The 20,693-nt window shown below is 36.3% G+C and overlaps 1 protein-coding gene across 1 annotated transcript; it reads left to right on the forward strand.

Annotated features, from left to right (window-relative positions):
- The first annotated feature begins 791 nt into the window (after positions 1–791).
- Positions 792–10,744, forward strand: LOC133316548 (uncharacterized). The gene is made up of 2 exons (XM_061518306.1): positions 792–1,778; positions 7,661–10,744. The coding sequence occupies exons 1-2, from the start codon at positions 897–899 to the stop codon at positions 10,280–10,282; spliced, it is 3,504 nt and encodes a 1,167-aa protein (XP_061374290.1). The 5' UTR covers positions 792–896; the 3' UTR covers positions 10,283–10,744.
- Positions 10,745–20,693: the final 9,949 nt, after the last annotated feature.

Genomic DNA, 20,693 nt, shown 5'->3' on the forward strand with positions numbered 1-20,693 from the left:
GCACCCGAACTCTAAATTAGTTCCATAGGCGGCTGAAAGAGTCAAATCCATGAAGATACAAAGAATTTTAATTCGCCTTAAAAAAATAATTATGATAAGTTAAAAAAAAAAAAAAGTAGTGGAGATATTTTGCTGTATGTGGTGTGATCGTGTCGTCGTGTGAGTGTGTTGAGCGTGAGTCGCTCTTGAGTCTTGGCTTGCACTTTCTCTCTCATACGTCCCTTTCAGTCATAAATTAAGGAGAGAAAAAAAAAGAAAAAAGAAAAAAAGTAAACCGCTACGGAAACACACACTCTGACCCTCCCTTAGAGCGCGAAGAAGCATTATTTTTGCCGTTACGCTTCTCTCTCTCTCTCTCATCTTCACCATCCATGTCTCTCTCTACTACCATTTCTTCTTCTTCTTCTTCAACATCTTCTTCTTAATCACAATTTTTGTGTCACTGATCATGGCAGTCACATTCCATGGCTTCTCCATAAGGCATCTATATATCTTTTTATCTTTTTCTTTTTTCATTTTTTGTTTGTAATTTTTGTTCACTGCTATGACTGTGACTGTAACTAACTGTGCCTCTTTCTGTGGTTTTGATTCGGTGCTGCAGGGACTACACGTCTAAGATGAGGTCCGTCGACGTCTTCAAATGCTGGCCATTCCCCACCGCCGAGCTAAGCCGCGAGGATGCGGAGTCCTGGCTGCCTCCGATGATCGTTACGAAGTCTCGATGGTGGTCCGACGAGCTCGCCGAGCTGAGATCCAGACATGGCGGCGGCGGAGAAGAGCTGGAGAATCCCCCGGAGGAGGAAGTGGTTTCTCGAACCGACGACGGGAGCGAATCGGCGAAATCGGATAGGTCGGTTGTTGGTTTGGACGGAGCGGAGGAGGAGGAGAAGTTGGAGATGGTTTGTCCGGTTTGCCGCGATTTCAACGCTGCGACGCTGACGGCGGTGAACGCTCACATCGATGGCTGCCTCGCGCAAACGATGAAGGAGAAGCGGCTGCAGATGAGGAGGTCGAAATCGAAGGCGCCGAAGAGGAAGCGCTCCATCGCAGAGATTTTCGATTTGGAGGACGATGAGGAGGAGACGAAGCAGCAACAGCAGCAGCCGCAGATCGAGACCTCGCTGAACTTCTGGCCGTTTAGCGAGGACGCCGATGAGATTTCCATTACTGTAACGAAGTTCCGGCAGCTCTCGCGGCGGCTGGAAGCGCTGAGATCCAATGGCGTAGGCGGCGGAATTTTGCGTAAATCGGCAAAATCGGACGAAGGAAATTCAAATTCTGCGGAGGAAGAGGAGAAATTGGAGATGGTTTGTCCCGTGTGTAGGGTTTTCAACGCGGAGACTGTGACAGCTGTGAATGCGCACATCGACGGTTGCCTTGCGCAAGCGATGAGAGCAGAGCGGTGGCAGATGAAGAGGCTGAGTTCGAATCCCAAGCCCAAAGCGCCGAAGAAGCGGTCGATTGAGGAGATTCTCACGGTGGCGCCTCAAATAGACTCTGCCGGCGGCGGCCATCTCGCTGTGGAGGTTGAGGACAAAGATGATGTGATTGGAGAAGAATTGGAGAATTCTGGTTGCGGTGGTGCCACAATCAATAGCAAGAAGAGTACGAACAAAAACGTGAAGAAAAAGAAAAAGATGAAGAAGGTTATGAAGAAGAAAAGCAAGGTGAGGAAGCGTGGTGTTGTACCTCTGAACAATGAGAGCAAGAAGATGAAGAAAAAGAAGAACAAGAAGAAAAAGAAGAATTCGTTCAACAATGAGTTCACTGCAAAGGAGGTATGTTGTTATGTATGGGGTTTACATATCATAAAATATAAGTTAATCTTTCATGGATGCATGTGCTAGTTCCATAATTGCAGCTAATTCATGGCAACTAAGGATATATTTGATAAGTTTTAAGCCATAAAATATTACTCAATATTGTAGTTTCTGCATTGTTGTAGTTGATTATTGCATGCGATAATAGGTTTGCTAATTCTATGTGTTACTTTTCTGCATAAAATTGCTGCTGAAAAAGCTGTTTAGAGAGACAGCATGACATTTGTGATTGTTTAAGTGAGTGGTTTTGAGTTTGGTACTTGTGTGAAACACGTTGCGTCTAAGAGTTTGGAAAAAAGAGTGTAAAAATATTGAACATATAAGGGCCTATTCAGGGATGCGTAATGCGCTGCAAGAATGTTGATCCATGTGTAACGTGTTTAGTTAGTACAGGTATCTTAGCTAGAAGTGCCACTCATGGGTTCGGACTTAGGAGGTGGAAGAGCTGAGCCTAATGATGAGGGGTTGCTTCTGCCTCGTCACTATTCGCGAATAATTATTTGGGGGTAATTATCATATGGGCCATGGGTAGCTAGATGAATGTCTTCTCATCTATGAGGTAGTTTTTCTGACAGGTTTACATACAGCTTACAGCTGGATAAGATTTGGGTAGAGGGATAAGTGTGAATTTTGAAGGTTCATAATTTGGAAGATCGTTTATTGGGTCTGTTAGGGAACACTGAAAAGTTAACATAGTGATGTGGTTCAGGGAAATTTTTGTTATGCAATGCGAGATGGACACCGCGGAAGAAAATTTATTCTCCGTCGGAGTAATAAAGATCTTCATCGCATGGGCGTTGTCCTATGCTATGAAGTGTTTTATTTTATGCAGCAATTGTCATGACTCGTGAATAAAGTCTGGGTGGGTGGCCATCTCTTCTATATCCTAGATGTAATGATTTTGGTGTCGTGGGTGAGAACGTGAATGCGAGACTCGTCTGGTTTCATACTGAAGGGGTTGTGTTGGTCTATGGGGAGAGTTGCTCCTGTATATGTCGGTCAAAAGCCAAGTGGCTTTTGCTTGTAGTTTGTGCTTTTTTCCTAGCGTTATATTTTTTTAAATAATAATATTTGCATATCATTTTTATTACACCTTTTTATATTATTTTTAATAATAAATTAGGAAAAATATATATTTCAATATCCACTCTTTATCCATATTTTTTAAATAGAAAAAAGTATATAAGTGGTGTATAAAATTTGGCGTGTAAATAAACAACACTTAATTTTTAGATACAATCAAATCAATAAGTGGCTAACAGATCACAACCTAGGAGATGAATAAATCTTTGGTGCTACTGCTGTATCTAGATTCAGTGCATTTTATTAATATTACATATCAGAGAAGACAGAAAAAAATTGATAGAAAAAAAAAAATTTGACATGTAATTTTTTTATTGATGGAATACACTGAATTTTTGATATAATAATAGTACTAAAAATTTATTCATAAAAGAGTATATAGTGCTACGGAAAAGATAAGCCTGAAAGTAGTATCAATATATGCTAGTGCTTGCTGATATTTGAAAGTGGAAGTTGTCAAATATTAACTTTAGGGAGCTGGCCATGAAGGGGGGAACAATGCTGATATAAGGTGATCTTGGTTGGGGCTAACTTTTTCCCTAGACTAGATATGTCCTCGAAAACCAACTGATCACATTAATTGATTAAAATTTCAAAGTTGGACTTGACTGGCATCGATGTTAGGAAGAATGACGTCTGTAATGTTGTCTAGACTGTTTTAAATCTAAACGTTTCAAGACTAATTTTAGTTATAGCTTTTCACACAGCATCGTCTTCTGACTCTGATTCTTATCGTAATGTTTTACTTTCCATGCCTATTAATAAGTTTTTACTGATGAAGATATGGAGGGAACTTTATAGAACTCAGAGTTTCGAACAGCATGAGAAAATGTAATGCAGTTTTTTTATATTAATTTTAGTGTTCACTGCATAGAGGCCTCAACTTTTTTAAATAAAAGTGTAAGCATCATAATTCATGCATTTGCTTGCCCTAATGACCCCTTCTCTTTAGTAAAAATTTTAGTACTTCTGAATCTCCCAGTAATTTTTTAAGGAATTTCACTGATTAGTTTTTTCCTTAGAAATATATGCTTTAATATTATTTTTTTTAAATCTCCTTTTCCCTTAGAAATAGATGCTTTAGAGTTACTTTTTTTTTTTTTTTTTCATTTTAAAGGATTCATTCATTCTTGAAATTTATTTCTGAAAAACTAAGATATACATGGTAAAGATATACGTGGTAAAAATATACATTTAATAACACAGTTGGCAATTGAGGTTCCAAAGGTTTGTTTGGGTCAAGGATTCAAACCTTGCTTAAAGTAAATTTTTGAAAAATCTTTTGGAGTTGAAGGACATGTCTCTTTTCTGGAATGAAAGATTAGCCTCATCCTTCTTCCGGTGGTAAAACTCAATGCATGCACCCACTATTCCAATAAGGGAGCAGCCTTCGGTGACCGGAGGAGGTTGAATGAAGATATCTCCAGATTTAAATAAAAAATAAAAAATAAATACACATTCAATAATCATTATTTCATTCGGTCATTAAAATTAGATAATTTTAACAACTATAATAATTTTTATCATAATTGTATAACTGTATTTTGATACATGTCAGTGTTTTTAGCTCACATAACTACACCTATAAACATGAAACAATTGATAAGACTATTGTTCTAAAATTTTACGTGCCTTTTACTAGTATATTGAAGAACTTCATATAATATTTCTTTCAAACAGAAAGTTTCTCTTTATGATTCGTCAAAGTGATTATTTTGTAACAGATCAATAGGGTTATTCAGTTACTACAAATTTTTGTTATTACTATAAAATGTTGAAAATCAAAGGAAAAAAAATTGTTGTTAGGATTATATGCTGCTGAACTGTATAACTGTAATATTCATAATTACTTCAAGCATAAGCTTAATTTCATTTACAACTTGACGTTTTCGACCTAATATTTATAATGAATTGAATAACCTCATATTACTTTCTTTAATTAAATATAGCATTTTTAGGTATATGTAGTTTATATTGATAATTAAATGTTAATATTTTTGCTTAAATATTATAGATAAGACTTTGAAATAAAGGTCTCACAACATTTACATTTTTTTATTTTATTTTGGTAGTCGTTACATATACAATTTAATTATAGACTAAGTATGTAATCTTATATTTATATCAATGAATTTAATTTTTATACGCAGTCAGTGAAAAATATTTACGCTATGATTTTGGTGTTGTTAAATTATTATTATTATTTTATAATATCACATATTCACAATTACTAGCTAGTTAGGAAGTTGAACTTTTATAATGATGTGTTAACACATCTTTGAATAAAAGACATTACCCTGATGAATGTGTATCGCATTTAAACTATAGATGTTATACCTAAAATCATTTTCAGGGATATGGAGTCTAATATCTTTTTTCCTATGTCAATGACGATAAATGCGCACGTTGCACATAATGAATATTCATTTCTTTTATGGGTTTTGTATCTCTTCAGTAGCCGTAGAGCAGATATAACGGGGCTCATTATATTTATTTATTTTTTAAATTCAAAATTCGGCTAAGTGTGTCACATGAGGAGAATACTTCTCGGGTAAATGCAGAAGTATTTTTCCTTTCTTTTATATATATATATATATATATATATATATATATATATATATATATATATATAATCACGTATCCCATGCATAGGTATTTAAAATTTAAGATAAATTGATTAAGTATATATTATAAGAAAAATATTCAGAAAAATTAAAATTATAAGAAATGTATCCATAATTAATTCAAGTAGAATTAAAAAATATAGATTAAAAATAGAAGTTTAAAATTATTAAAAGTTCGTGCATAATCAATTTAAAAGAAATCGAATTTAAAATTTAAATGAAGAAAAGTTAATTTGAATGACAAATATCATTCTTTAACGTAGAGTAGACAAAAAGATTAAGCCACTTTTAAGATAATGTACTCTAATTTATCATATAGGATGGAAGTAGCTCAGATTTAGGGAGAAAGAACAAAGTTTAATATAAAAGGAAAGTGAAAAGAATTAATTTGAGAGGACAAGCAGCTGAGGTTTGGAGAGAAAAGGAAAATTTTAACAGTGTAGTAAAAAAATTGAAAGTAGTTATTTTAAAGAGAGTATAGACAGTTAATATTTGATAAGAAAGAAAAAAACCTTCACGTAAAAATAAAAATGTGAAAATAATTGACAGTTTGAGAGTTTTCAAAAAACTAAAAAAAAGGTGTTAAATAACACGGAAGCCACGTGTTTTAAGGAGGAAAAGAGTATAATAAGAAATTATATATCTATGTATCTGTTTGATTTTTTTTTTCTTCTTAAAATTGTTTTATAAAAAAGTTAATGAAATAAATATTTTCTGTTATTTTTTATTTTAAAAGTTAAAAACTAAAACACAAAACAAAACAACTCAGACATGTTCGTTAAATTTTATTTTAAAAATAAAAACAGTTACAATTTTTAAATTTTTTTACAAAATAAATCTTATTAAACAGATTTTTTATTTTTTTTTCTAAAAATAAAAAAAACTGTTTTCCGAAACAGAATTCAAACAAGCTATGTTATTATCAAGAGTGGGGATTCTATTTTACTATGCTGTGGTGGGCTGAGTTAAAAAGAAGTTTATCTTATATATCATTAAGAATTTAATTTTGTTGTACTGTTAGTGTAACAATTGCATCTCATTGTCATCTCAACTGTTAACATAGTCAAACTCATCAAATAATGTAACACATAATTGTTTATGAGTGTGAAAAAAAAAATTAGGCAGAAGACATCAAAACTGAACTCAATGCTCTACTATACTTAAAGTAAAAAGTATTGACTATAATTACCAAAAAAAGAAATAAAAAAATTGACTCTCTTTCTTTTAAGAGGGAAATGCAAGCAATTATGATCACTAATGTTGCTTTACAAAAATATCAGCATGGCATAGTTGAGCTTATTGATTATAGCTTGGTAAAAGATTTTGGCACTTATAATTTGTTTTTAATATTTATGTAAACTTGAAGTAAATAGTAAAAGTAAGGGAATTATTCAGTTAAGTTAGGCATCTATGCTTTTACAATATATAGAAAGGGGATTACTTCTATCATGTAGTAAGAGATAAGTTTTTTCATGTTTAGAGACAAATAAAGTGGGATTCACCAATTTAAAAAAAATAAGTAAAAAGAGAGGTACATTTTTCGATGTGAATGCAACATAAAAGATCAATTTCATGCAACATGAGAATATGATTTCCCATATAGAAATAGGTTATTCTTTAAAGTCTTTACCTATACTGAATTTATTTTCCTCTTCTGAAAGTAAAAATTAAAAAGGCTAATGCCAAGAATTTTGCTCTGATATCTTAAAAGAATTTATTTGCGCCAACTCTGAAGATTACATCCATTGCACCAGTTACTTATAACCACTGAAGTAGATATTGAAAATTTGAGTGCATTATTATCGTCTATTATTTATAATACGGTCCATAACTGGAGTAGAAGATAAACTTTGAAAATTGCATTTATGTGAAACAGATAATTTGTAAGAGTGTTACATTGATTTAATTATGCATGCCTCAAAAAAGAGTTCCCTTCAAATCTTCTTGTCAGCCATACCGTTTCTTTTGTTACAAGCTCAAGGGAAGAAAAGAAGAGAGAACCAAAATTGGGGGATTGGGGAGGGGGGCTTGAAGAAAAGAATACATCACTTGTTATCACGATACTTTTTGAGTATTATTCTTAATCTTAACCTTGCTAGGCTTAATTAAGTTGGTTAACTTTGTATGTCCCAGGGAGATGCTTATAAGCGCAAGGTGCAAAATCCAGCAAATAATTTCAGAAAGCTAGAAGATACTATGGGGAATAAAACAGTTAAACTTGATGACATTGATGCTTCTTCTGCCCATGAAAAGAAATTGGGTTTAAAGATCTTATCAGAAGAAAAGAGGGAAAAAGTAAAAGCCTGTGACTCAGTTGGAAAGCAACAAAAAGCAGTGTCTCCAATTCGTGGCATTCTTAAGAATCACAAACATATTTCTGAAAGTACTTCAAGTGGTTGTAATATTCAAGATGGTACTGAAGAAAACGATTGTGATGTTCAAGTGCCAAAATCAGACAGGCATGTGAGATTTTCTGCTTTAGATTACGAACTTGGTCCGAAAAAGACAAACTCATTTGATGAAACCGTGTTCAAGTTATCTTCAAATGCGTTGGCTGCTTCATTTGGAAAGGAGCAGTCCTCTGGAAGTGATGAAGGAACTGCAAATTTGGAGGTAAACAGAAATGATGACAGCATTGTCATTGACATTGACAAGAGAAAGGAGGTTTGTCCAATAGTTGAAAGTAAACAGTTTGCTAATGCTCTGAGAGAAGTTGCGGTACAAAATTTCTTGAAGCCGAGCACCAATCAAGATAAATCAAAGCACGTAGTAGAGAAATCTGAATCATCATCCAATTTTTCATTTTGTGATAATAATTTACATTGGTTTGATAGAGGAAACACAACTACACTGCATTGTTCTCCATATACTGACGTTTCTAGACCTCTTTCTGCATTTCAAACGGGGCAGTTTTCTGGTATAAAAACACAAGTGTGTAAATCCGATGCTTTTAGCTCCACAGGGAAGTTCATTGATCATTTGGAGGATCCAATTTTCCAGTCTGCCGCTATGAACTCAAATGCAAATACAAGGACATTTTTGGAGCCTTCATCGTCTTATTCTGCGTCATATAACCAAGGAAATGAGAGACCTGAATTTCCATTGCATACTTATGCAGACAATGTTAATAATGGCCAAGATTTGGGAGGCAGACCGTGGTCTCACATGTTTTCTGCTGATGTGATTGATAATTCGTTTCTTTTGCCTGACTGGGGGAAAAGAAGTGTAAGAAATAATTGCATGGAGCAGAACTTTTTTGGTTTGCCACTCAATTCTCATGGTGAACTAATCAACTTCAGTTCAAGTGGACAAGTTGGGATGAACCAGCCAGAGACATCATGTATATTAAGAGATTCTTTAAGTGGCTTACCTGTGAATAATACTCTCCATCAAAGTAGCCAGGCCCAGGAATATTTAAGCAGTGGTGAGAGGCATGTTGTTGAGAAGACACTTCAATATCGGGTAAATCCATTTCCGCATTATCCAGCAAGGTTAGGTGTTACTGAGTTACATGGAAGGGAGAGAGCAGATATCTACCAGCATAATTCTGATAGGTGTTCCAATCACTATGTCCAGCAGCCTGATTCAGAATTGAACCTTATGAGAAACCCTTTCATTGAACAGAATCAACGTGACAAGGTGCCAAACCACAAGGTAAATGGAATGGTTTCTCCAAAAGAAAGTTCAGGTCCTATTTCACCAAGTTCCAGCCAACCAACAATGAGGTTGATGGGTAAAGATGTTCCAATTGGTAGAAGCAGCAAAGAGAAGCAACAATTTGCGAGAGGAGATCTTTGGGCCGATGAGGAATCCAGAAGAAGGCATTATTCTGAAGATGCTGCTAAAGAGAATTCTTTATCGGGAAGATGCTGTAAGAATGATTGGATATCTGGTTCACAATTACAGATGTCAACCGAACATGGGTTACAATCAGTGAAAATTCAAAGCAATCAGGCTTTCCAAAGTACCTTATTGATGAAAGGTCCAAACTCCGCATTTCTTAATCAACAAAGGAATCATGTATCCCAAAATGGATACCTTGGCGTCAGCAGAATTGCTAGTTCTAATTTGCACCATATTACCCATGCACCTACTTCATGTGCATTATATAATAGGGCACCTGACGACTTGCCTGTGCAGTTTATATCTGGAGCTAAACCTCAAGGACTCAGCCTTCAGTCACAGGAACTACCTACTCCTTGCAATTTTAGTCAGCCTACCTCTTCAATCAATGGTGAGCTGAATGACAGGAAGAAGCACCATCATGCTACGAATTCAGCCTTCGGATTTCCTTTCTTGCACCCAGTTGTTGAAGAACAGGCCAAAGCATCTTGCTTTAAGAGGTCCTATGGGAGTTTACCACCATGCTTGTTAGGCTCAACACATGCAAGGCTGCCAGGGACCTCTTCTACCCAAAGCTTTCCTCAAAATACATGGGGAAATAATTTTATTGCACCATCTGTGAATCATTCAGCAGATTTTCTGAATTCTTGTAATTCTGTGACTTCTCACTGTCCCAGGAAGGCCCTTTTTTGCCCTGCGTCAATTGTTCAACCTCCACATGTGTCAGTTACACCCATTACCAAATCACCCTCTGCCATAAACAGTGGTTGTAGAAACGTAATTAAGGTCACTGACAAAGTGAAGTTAGATGATATGACTACCAAAGACAATCATCCATGCAGAAATTCCAGGAAGAGACCCGCATCTAATCTTGTTGATCTTACTAAACCGAACAAGTTACCTAATATATAAGTGCAGGAAAACTTAAGTCGCATGACGGGGTTGACTCGAGAAAACTCAAGTACAGATTTGCAGCGAAACACAAGATCAGTTGAACTTGATATCCAAGTAGGTGCAAGAAGTATATGTTGTCAGAATGAGGCTTAGAATCTAAATCCTAGAAATTATCTTGGGTTTGATTCTTTTGACCTGGATAGGGTGGTAATATCAGGTCCTGTCAAACTTAGTCCAGGTGCTAAGCACATACTAAAACCCTCTCAGAATATTGATCAGGATAACCCAAGACCAATCCATTCTGCCATTCCCATTGCTGCGACTACTGACCAGTAGGGATCTAGAAATTCAGAGAAAATTGACAAAAAATATACAGATATTAGGTGTGACTTTATATGATGTCAGTTTTTGCCTTAATAGTGTATCCACTCATGAACATAACAGAATTGTCCATGTATCATTATTAGCAGGTTGCTGAAACAGGTGGAAATTTGATATAATTCCTTCTAACCTGATAATCTAGCTCTACATTTTGAAGTTTTATGCCCACTTCAGAATTTGTCGACAAAAATGTTGATCGCTGATAGAGTCAGGTATTCTCCACTTCACAGTAAGGGAATAGTTCATTCCCTCCCACAAATATTGCTAATTACTTTCAATGAAATCTGAATTTGAGGTTTTACTTATCAACTAATTAACCATTGTGTTTCCTTGAAAGCTTGAGTGACATGATCCTGGGGTTATGCTCTGCTATTATTTGAAACCTTTGCGCCTTAAAAAATTCAAAACAATAGAAATTTGAAAAGGTTAAGGTATAATTTTATTTTAGAGTAAACACCATTTTTAGTCCCTGTCAATATCTACGAAGTCCTTTTTAGTCCCTGGCAATAAAAAAGGACCAAATTGGTCCCTGAAATTACAAAAAAGGGTCATGTTAGTCCTTATGTCAACTCCCAAATATGTAGAGTGGCCCTTTTCTTGTACTTTCAGGGACCAATTTGGTCCTTTTTTATTGTCAGGGACTGAAAAGTACTTCGTAGATATTGCCAGGGACTAAAAAGGGTGTTTACTCTTTATTTTAATTAATTAGAAATGTTTACACGGTGATTGTCTAATATTTTATCGTAATTTTCAGTGGCATCAATGCCTAGATTCATGCTTCACAAGTTGTAAAGAATCACTTTTACCCAAAATCTTAAGTTGTTGGGTGAGGGTCTTTTTAATTATTTATATTATTCTCTAACACACCCCCTCACACAAGAGCCCTTTGGGCTTGAAGTGTGAATATTGCACAGGCCCAATGTTTTTGGTTTAACCTTGTGCTTTTTTTTAATTCCACTTGAAAGTGGGGGCGGTGAGGATCGAACTCGTGACCTTGTGGTCACTGAAGCTCTGATACCATGTAAAGAATCACTTCAACCCAAAACCTTAAGGTGTTGGGTGAGTGCATTTTTAATGATTTATATTATTCTCTAACACAAGTATATAGTCACCATGAGCCCGCGACTCTTTTTTTTATCAACATTACAGTTACATTGTTTAATGATGTTGGGTATGACTCATACTTCGCATGCTGATGAGGGCCCTTGTTGTCGAGGTCAGCAGAAAGGCTGGGTACTGTTGTGGGCCTTTGGCTTATTGTAATTTTTCCTTTTCTTAGTAGTTTGGGCTTGGGCCCATGAATAGCTGTTGTTAAGGTTTTTCTAATCCTATTTATATTCTCCTTGTAAACTGAGTGACTTGTAACGAGTGACGGTGAGGTAAATATAGTACAGACAAGTTGGACGTAGCCTACATTGGGTGAACCAAGGTAAATCACTATGTCAAAACCCTCTCTTCCTTTTCTCTTTTATTTTTCGATTTGTGTCTAATTGTTGATTTCCAACATTTTGGTATCAAGAGCTTTAGTTTTGCAATCGGGGTTCTTGTGACAAATTGGGGTTTCGCGATTTGGGGTTTTTCCTTGGTAAGAGAAAACTATGAAATTGGTTTGGAGAGGATGTCAACTGGCCAATCACGGATCAAGGTTGAAAAGTTTGGAGGAAAGGGGTTCGAGTTATGGAAGCTGAAGATGGAGGCTTTGCTCGTAAACAGAGACGTGTGGTACGTGATCGAAGATGATAAACCATCGCTACCAACGAAAATTGTCGGTGATGGAACGTCATAGGAAGGCGAGTCAAAGGAGTTGAAGGCGTGAACTAGAGACGATCAAAAGGCGCGAAGCCTGATCTGGTTATGCCTGGCAGATAACGTTCCAGTGAACACAACTTTTGAGAAGACTGCAAAGGATCTCTGGACCAAGCCAGGATGCCTTTATCAGAGCAAGTCATTCGTGAACAAGTTGTTCTTGCGAAGGAGGCTGTACAATCTGTGGATGAGGGAAGGTTATTCTTTCTCTGCTCATTTAAATGAATTTAATACTATTTGTGCGCAACTTTTCTCTATAGACATCAACCTGGATGAGGAAGACAAAGCTTGCACCTTGTTGTGTTTACTGTCAAACTCTTGGGAGCACATCATTGTGTCAATTGGTACTGGTGTTAATAAACTGTCGTTCAAGACGATTATTGCTGCCTTATTGTCTGAGAAGATGAAAATGGTAAGTTCTGAAGGTACCAACAATGAGGCTCTAATTGTTAGAGGGAAGAGTGTTGACAAATCAAAGTCTGGTCACAGAGGAAGATCGAGAGGACAATCAAAGTCCTGTGATAAACTTGATAAATATGAAATAAGGTGCTGGAGGTGCAAACATGTGGATATTTGAGAAGGAATTGCAGAAGCAAAAGCGCAGGTCCTGAGAAGCGGGATGATTCACAACCTTCTGCTTTGGGTACAAAAAAGGATGATGATAATAGTACAGGGGACCTGTACATGGCATTTGACAGTCATAGTGACTGCAATGGCTGGATTATTGACATTGGAGCATCATTTCATATGACACCTCATAGGGAGTGGTTCTGCACCTATGAATCATATTTTGGCGATATAGTTAGAATGGGAGATAACACAACTCATGCTATAGTGGGGCATGGGAAGATAAAGCTGAAGATGAGTAATAAGACAATCAAGAATCTGTCGGGCGTGTTGCAAATTTGGGGTTTACCAGAAATCTGATCCCCGTTAGCAATATTGCTGATATTAATTTCAGTAGTGACAAGTATTCTTGTAAGCTGACTCGAGGAGGGAGAACGCCATGGTAAATTGGGGAAATTGCTAGGTAGCACAGTATTCAGTGGTGAAAGCTATGTTTCGAAACAGGCAGAGGAGGACACTGCTATGTTATGGCATAGGAGGCTGGGGCATATTAGAGAGAAAAGTCTGGATACTCTGACATCAAAGAAGCTGGTGGATGGAATTTCGAGCTGCTCTATGGGGTTTGGATTTTGCGAGCATTGCCTACAAGGGAAGCAAAATCAGGTATCTTTTGATTCCATAAGAGGAAGTGCTAGGGGGATTCTGGACCTGATACACAACGATGTGTTTGACCCCACACCTATAGCATCACATGGAAAATCAAGGTATTATGTTTCTTTTACTGATGATTTTTCAAGATATGTGTGGTTATATTTCTTGCGTAGTAGGGATGAAGTGTTCAATAAGTTCTGCGAGTCCAAGGCTTTGGTGGAAAATCAGTTTGATCGAAAAATCAAGGTGTTGAGAACTGACAATGGAGGGGAGTTTTGTTCAACAAAACTTGACCAGTTCTGTGCAAGCAAAGGGGTTGCAAGGCAGAAGACTATGCCCTACTCACCTCAACAGAATGGGGTGGCAAAGAGGTTGAATCGATCTTTCATGGAGAAAGCACGGAGTATGCTGAGCGATGCTGGCTTGGCAGTTGAGTTTTGAGCTGAGGCAGTGGCTACTGCTTGTTATCTGAAGAACAGATCTCCTACATTAGCCTTGAAGGAGAAGACTCTGTATGAAGCACTATTTGGAAAATGGCCAGACATATCTCATGTCAGAGTGTTTGGCTGTGAAGCACATATGCACGTACCCAAGGAGAAAAGAAGCAAGCTTGATAGTAAATCCGAGAAGTGTATCTTTATTGGGTACAAGGATGGTGTCAAAGGTTACAAGTTATGAAATTCGGATACTCGAAATGTAACTTACAGCAGAGACGTTGTATTCAGAGAATCTAAGTTGAATCAAATTTTTCTTGAAGCTCCTGAAAAGCCACAGACAGTGGAGTTGGATATGGGTTTGAAAGAGGATACAATAAACTCACAGGTTGGATTGGAAAATTTGAATTCTGAAGCTGTTAAATATAACGAGGTAGAGGATGAAGTTTCTAAAACTGAGGCTGAGGTTGAAGAACTAGTGTTGAGGATGTCTACGAGGGAAAGAAGACTATCTGAGATGTATACACCTGAAAATTATATCATGTGTGCTAGTGATGATGTTTGTGCATTTAGTATTACAGGTGATGATTCAAGCACTGTAAAACAAGCTAGGAGCTCAGAGGATAGCAAACAGTGGGAGGAAGTTGTGAAAAAAGAGATGAAGTCTCTGTTGAAAAATCAAACTTGGAGTTTGGTGAATCTACCTACAGACTAAAAAATAATTGGTTGCAAGTGAGTATTTAAGAAGAAGGTTGGTGCCAATAGGGAGATTGAGTGCTACAAGGCTCGATTGGATACAAAGGGATATTCACAGACAGAAGGGGTTGATTATGGTGAGGTGTTTTCACCTATTGCAAAGTTAAATTCCGTAAGGCTGGTTTTGTCTGTAGCAGCTGCATATGGCCTAGAGGTGGAGCAGCTGGATGTGAAGACAGTTTTCCTTCATGGTGATTTGGAGGAGGTTATTTTCATGAAGCATCCAGAGGGGTTTATAGTAATAGGTAAAGAGGAGCTAGTCTGCAAGATGAATAAATCTCTATATGGCCTGAAGCAGTCCCCCAGGATGTGGTACATGAAGTTCGATACTTATGTGGTGAAGCTTGGCTTTGACCGTTGTGATGCTGATCATTGCGTTTATGTGAAAAGATTAGAAGGTGACTTTGTTATTCTAACTTTGTATGTTGACGACATTTTACTCGTTGGAAACCATTTGAAGATGATTAGCACTGTGAAAGAACTGCTAGCAAAGCAATTTGAAATGAAAGATCTTGGTACTGCAAATGTGATCTTAGGTATGCAGATTAAGGGGGAGAATGACAAAGGAAGATTATGGTTGAGTCAGCGGAAGTATATAGAGGATGTTGTGAAGAAATTCCAGATGATTGACTGGAAACCTTTGTTGACTCCCATGTCTACTGGTTCTAAGTTATCGACAAAGCTATTAATTGGATATGTTGTTTCCTCATCCGGCGAAGCTATTAGTTGGATGAGTGGACGAGCTGTCGAACTCATGCAAATTAAAAAAATCAGGTTTATAAAAATTTTGTAATATAGTGCAAACCTGAGTTGTCTCTCAAGGAAATTTCAAGGGTTTAAATCGCAAATTAAAAACAGAAAATAAAAAGGGGGGATTTTTGTTCGCTTTAATTAAAATTAAACATAATGTAAAAATTGAAATTGAAATTTGTAATTAAAATAACCAACCTAAGGCTAGGATTCCTAAGACATCTTTCCTCGGATAAAAAGATACCAAAATTTTGATTGACCTCAATTGAATCAGAATCCTTGTATTCAATTAAGAACCCTCTCTAAGCGATCGCCTAGCGTTTGGTCAAATACGGTGCTTCTACTCATACAATCGCAGAGTATTAGCCCGTTTGACTTAAGGTCATAGGGTTAATCAATCTAATCATCAAATCTGATGATTAATCTCTTTCCATAATCGCAATCGTGAATCTCAGATTGAATATCCACAATCGCACGATATCAATATGAGTTTAGAAGAGAAACGAATCTGATTAAAGGAAAAAACGCAGATCCTCTAGACTAATCCATGGAACCCATTACCCTTAGGTTGATTAAAGAGTTCTTAGCCTCGCATGGCTAAGGTAAACATAATTCAAAATTAAGAAGAAAAGATGAAGAAGAAGAAGAAGAACAGAATTGAATTAAAATCTCCAGAGACAATTTGTCAATTGTACAAACTCTCAAACAAAGACTGCCAACAAGTTTCCTAAATGAACCCTTTTAAATCCATCCAAACCGGGTTAGGGTTAAACTAATGTTGGCCCGTAATAATAATAAAAATAGAAAATATAATTAAACCTAAACAAATAGTCTTGGGCCTAAACAACATTGAGTTCTAATTACAAACTTAAATCATTAAATCTCCAGCAATTAACGTCCGACTTGGGCTCTAATTTGGACCATCTTCCTGTCCGAACTGGGATTTCTTGTCTTCATAGAATTTGTAGCCCTCTGAGTTATCTTTAAAACACAATAAAAATGGAGTCAATCAGACTCCTGTGGAGTGAGATATGGTTAAAATACTAAAGTATCGTAAAGCTGGAAATTAACGACAAAAATAAATTAAACTCAATAAACAACCAAAAATCTAATTTAACCCAAAAGACCATTATTTTCATTCCAAATACTCCTAAAATGCTAATCAAGAGTGATAAATAAGTGCAATAAAATATCCATTATCAATGAGTAAGAGGCAGAGCATTGTTGCTTTATCTACTACAGAGGCTGAGTACATGGCCTTAAAACATGCTATCGGGGAAGCTATTTGGTTGCGGAGGTTGTGCAAAGAGCTTGGCTTTGCACAAGGAGAGATGATCGTTCGGTGTGACAGTTAGAGCGCCATTTTCTTGGCTAAGAACCCAAGTTTCGATACAAGGACCAAGCATATCAGCATACAATACCACTTCATCAGAGAGAAGATTGAAGACAAGGTTGTATTGCTGGAGAAGGTTGATACAAAGGTCAACAATGTTGATTTTCTTACCAAGGTAGTGATTTCAGAGAAGTTTGAATGGTGTATAGTTGCATTAGGATTGAAGAAACATATGAAGCATTCACTAAGTGGGGAAATGTTGGGTATGGCTCACACTTCGCATGTTGATGATGGCCCTTGTTGTCGGGGTCAGCAGAAAGGCTAGGTAATATTGTAGGCATCTGATTTATTATAATTTTTCCTTTTCTTAATAGTTTGGGCTTGCGCCCATGAATAACTGATTTTTCTAATCCTATTTATATTCTCCTTGTAAACCGAGTGACTTGTAACGAGTGGTGGTGAGGTGAATATAGTACAAATAAGCTGGACGTAGCCTACATTGGGCGAACTGAGGTAAATCACTGTGTCAAGATTCTATCTTCTTTTTCTTTTATTTTTCGATTTGTGTGTGATTGTCGATTTCCAACAGATGACACCTCACTGATGTAGTCATTAGTCTTCACTACGCTCTTTGCCCACTTACTTCTTAGGACTCATTTACCATTTTAGTATTTTTTAGGGTCCCTCATTTAAAATAAAGATAAATTTTTTAGGATTCACATGCAGATCCTAAGAGATATAAAAAAATTTGTGTATGTAGCAGACAAAAGTATTTCTGCCACAACTGCATAAATATTTTTGCCACGGACATATATATATATATATATATATATATATATATATATATATATATATATATATATATATAAGCTTGGGTAGCACAAATATATTTTCAATTGGGGAATGGTAAGTGCCGCAAATCCCCTAGTAATAGTATCATCACTTTAAAAATAATAATGCCATGGGGGATGTAGCAGCATCGGTTTGAATTTTTTTTTTTGTCAAAAAATAAATTAATTGTTGTGAGCCTCCCACAAACAACACTTGGGGAAAAAATTTCAATGCAACAGAGTACCAAATTTGGCTTTTTTTTTTTTAATAGCGAAATTTTTCTTCCATTTTAGTCCAAGTTTTTATTTATATGTCCCTTTAAGTCTTAAATTTTTTCCTCTTTTAGCATAGATGTAGGTACTACATTAATACTCAAAAAGTTCTACACTTATTGGATTGTGCCACGTGACACAATTTTGTCCACCTAATCAGATCTTCCCTCTTATAAATATCCCTTAACCCAACCCTACCCACCTCGCTCTCCTCTTACATTAACCATCCAAACTCTCTCATTCACTACTAGAAAATTCACAATCAGCGAGGGAGAAATTCCTTCACAAAACAGGAAAATTCCCTCGCAAAAATGATCTGCGACGGAATTTGCAAGGGAACACAATGCGTCGCGAAAACCCTGGTCGCAAAGATATTCGCGAGGGAAATTTGTCATATGAAAATTCCCTCGCAAATTGCTACGGAAACGTTCCCTTGCAAAAAAGTAAATTTCCCTCACGAACAACAAATCCGTCTACAGTGTATTTCCGTCGCAAATTGCGACGGAAATTTTGGGTATAATTTCCTTGCAAATTAGTGACTATCATCGCAAAATCTGCGAGGGAATATGTTAAATTTCCATCGCTGAATTTGCGAGGGACTGTATTAAATTTCTGTTGCAAAACTTACGAGGGAATATTTTTATTTTTCCCTCACAATAGGCTACGAATTTTGCCAAGGAATTTTGAAAATTTCTGTCACAGATTCTGGAATTAAAAAAAATAGAAAATTAATTAAACTTTTATTAATTTTCCTGTAAACAATACGGATTCCAAATGAACATAAATACATAAATTGAGCAACAGAAATCCAAAAAAATACTGGATAAACAATTAAATTAAAATCAAACGATATATCAACAAAAGTGAACAACAACAATCCTAAAAAATACAACTAAAAGTTCTAAACAAAATAAAACATACAAAAAATATCTGATATATATGTCTTTGAAGTCCTAAACAAAGTAAGACATACAAACAACAACTAGTATGTCGTTCTAAAGTCCTAGCAAAGTCATCATCATCATCAGGGTCATCATCCGGCGCTGGTCCCTTCGTCTTGTTGCAGTTGGATTCATTGTCCTGCATTAGAAGTCAGAGTTGTTCTTGCATTTGTTTCTTAATGTCAGCTTGCTGCTTTATAAAGTCTGCTTGCTGAGTTAGCTGCTCTGGCGCAGCATGCAATTGCTCCTGAATCTGGGAGTGGGACACCCTTATCCTTCTAAGCTCATCTGCAAATACATTATTATAAAACAGTAAGTTAAATGTTTAAAATAAAATATTAATAGAATAGAGATTGAAAACATAAAAGAATTAACTATGCATTGAGTTTACCTACAGAAACACTGTCAACCTGGGTAGAGGGTCGCTTACTAGGCTTCAGCCGGCTAGCATATCCTCCCAGCCCGACCACCCTTCCTTTCTTGTTGAATCCACCTGCAGCTATAACCAACATGTTCCCATTATCGGAATAAGAGGAGCTGGATTGACCGTCTGTCGCCGCCTGTGCGGACCTCTCCTCTTCAAGTTTTTGATAATTTTCCTACAAGTAAAGAAAAACCAACACACATGTGGACATGTAAAACATGACATAAACCATAATAGGAAAAACAAACGTCAAATAATAAATGATCAAACTGCTATTAGCTCTGCTCTAGGGCTTAACCACCGCCTTTGACCAGTTCCATACTTCTATGTATGCCAAATAAGCCTAAAAAATATTCAGAAGTTGTTATATGCAATTGTTATATGAGTGCTCCATTACTAATTTCCCTTACCACACTGTCAAGTTTCAATACACACAGTAACAATAAACTATAATCATTTGTGTAAGACACCTAAATTTAATTTTTTTCCTTTTTACGAGAAAAAGAAAAAGAAAGAAAGAGCATGACAGAACACAAACATACTAGTTGAGCAAAGCACTTCAAAAAGAGGTGGAATCTCCAAATTCTGGAACCAAAAACAAAGCATAAAATCAACATGCATGAATGCATAGGCAGCATTGAGACACTGAACAAGCACCAGGTTCAGAAATGAATGTTAAGAAACAAAATCGTTGAGAGAAATCTTTACCAGTTGCGGGATTGGAAAGGAAAAAAAAGAAAATCGTCGAATGTGATTCTTGGCTCGCAACCACAACGAAGACAGAGAAGCCCTAACTCGCTCGCCCAGCAGATATCACCTGATAGTACCAACCATGATTCACATCAACTTACAAGTAAAGATATCGAACCTTTAACCTACAAGTAAAGATAGAAAATACTTCAACGGTGAAATCTTTATAATGCTCGAACCTTCAACAGAAACGACGAAGAGGGCAACGGCGGTTGAAGGTGCAGAGACACGGATGGAGGGAAATGGGAAGAAATGCAAGGGGGGAAATGCAGGAGGTGAAAAGTGAAAGTGAAAATGAAAAGGGGAAGAGCCAATTTGTTTAACCTAACTTTATACAATTAAAAATATTATTAAGACACTTCATTGAGCCATTGGAACTTTTACACGGATATATAGATTGGAAATGGAAATTATTAATTCAATAATTCACATATATACAGATATTTACAATTATAACTTTTACACAGATTTTCAACCATATATTAGTTACCTATAAAAACTATATGTAAGAACCTGCACCGTTAATTAAGGAA

This window comes from Gastrolobium bilobum, unplaced genomic scaffold, assembly GCF_033153095.1.
Source record: "Gastrolobium bilobum isolate Gb01-03AN ecotype WA unplaced genomic scaffold, APGP_CSIRO_Gbil_v1 utg2361, whole genome shotgun sequence".
Lineage (NCBI taxonomy): Eukaryota > Viridiplantae > Streptophyta > Magnoliopsida > Fabales > Fabaceae > Gastrolobium > Gastrolobium bilobum.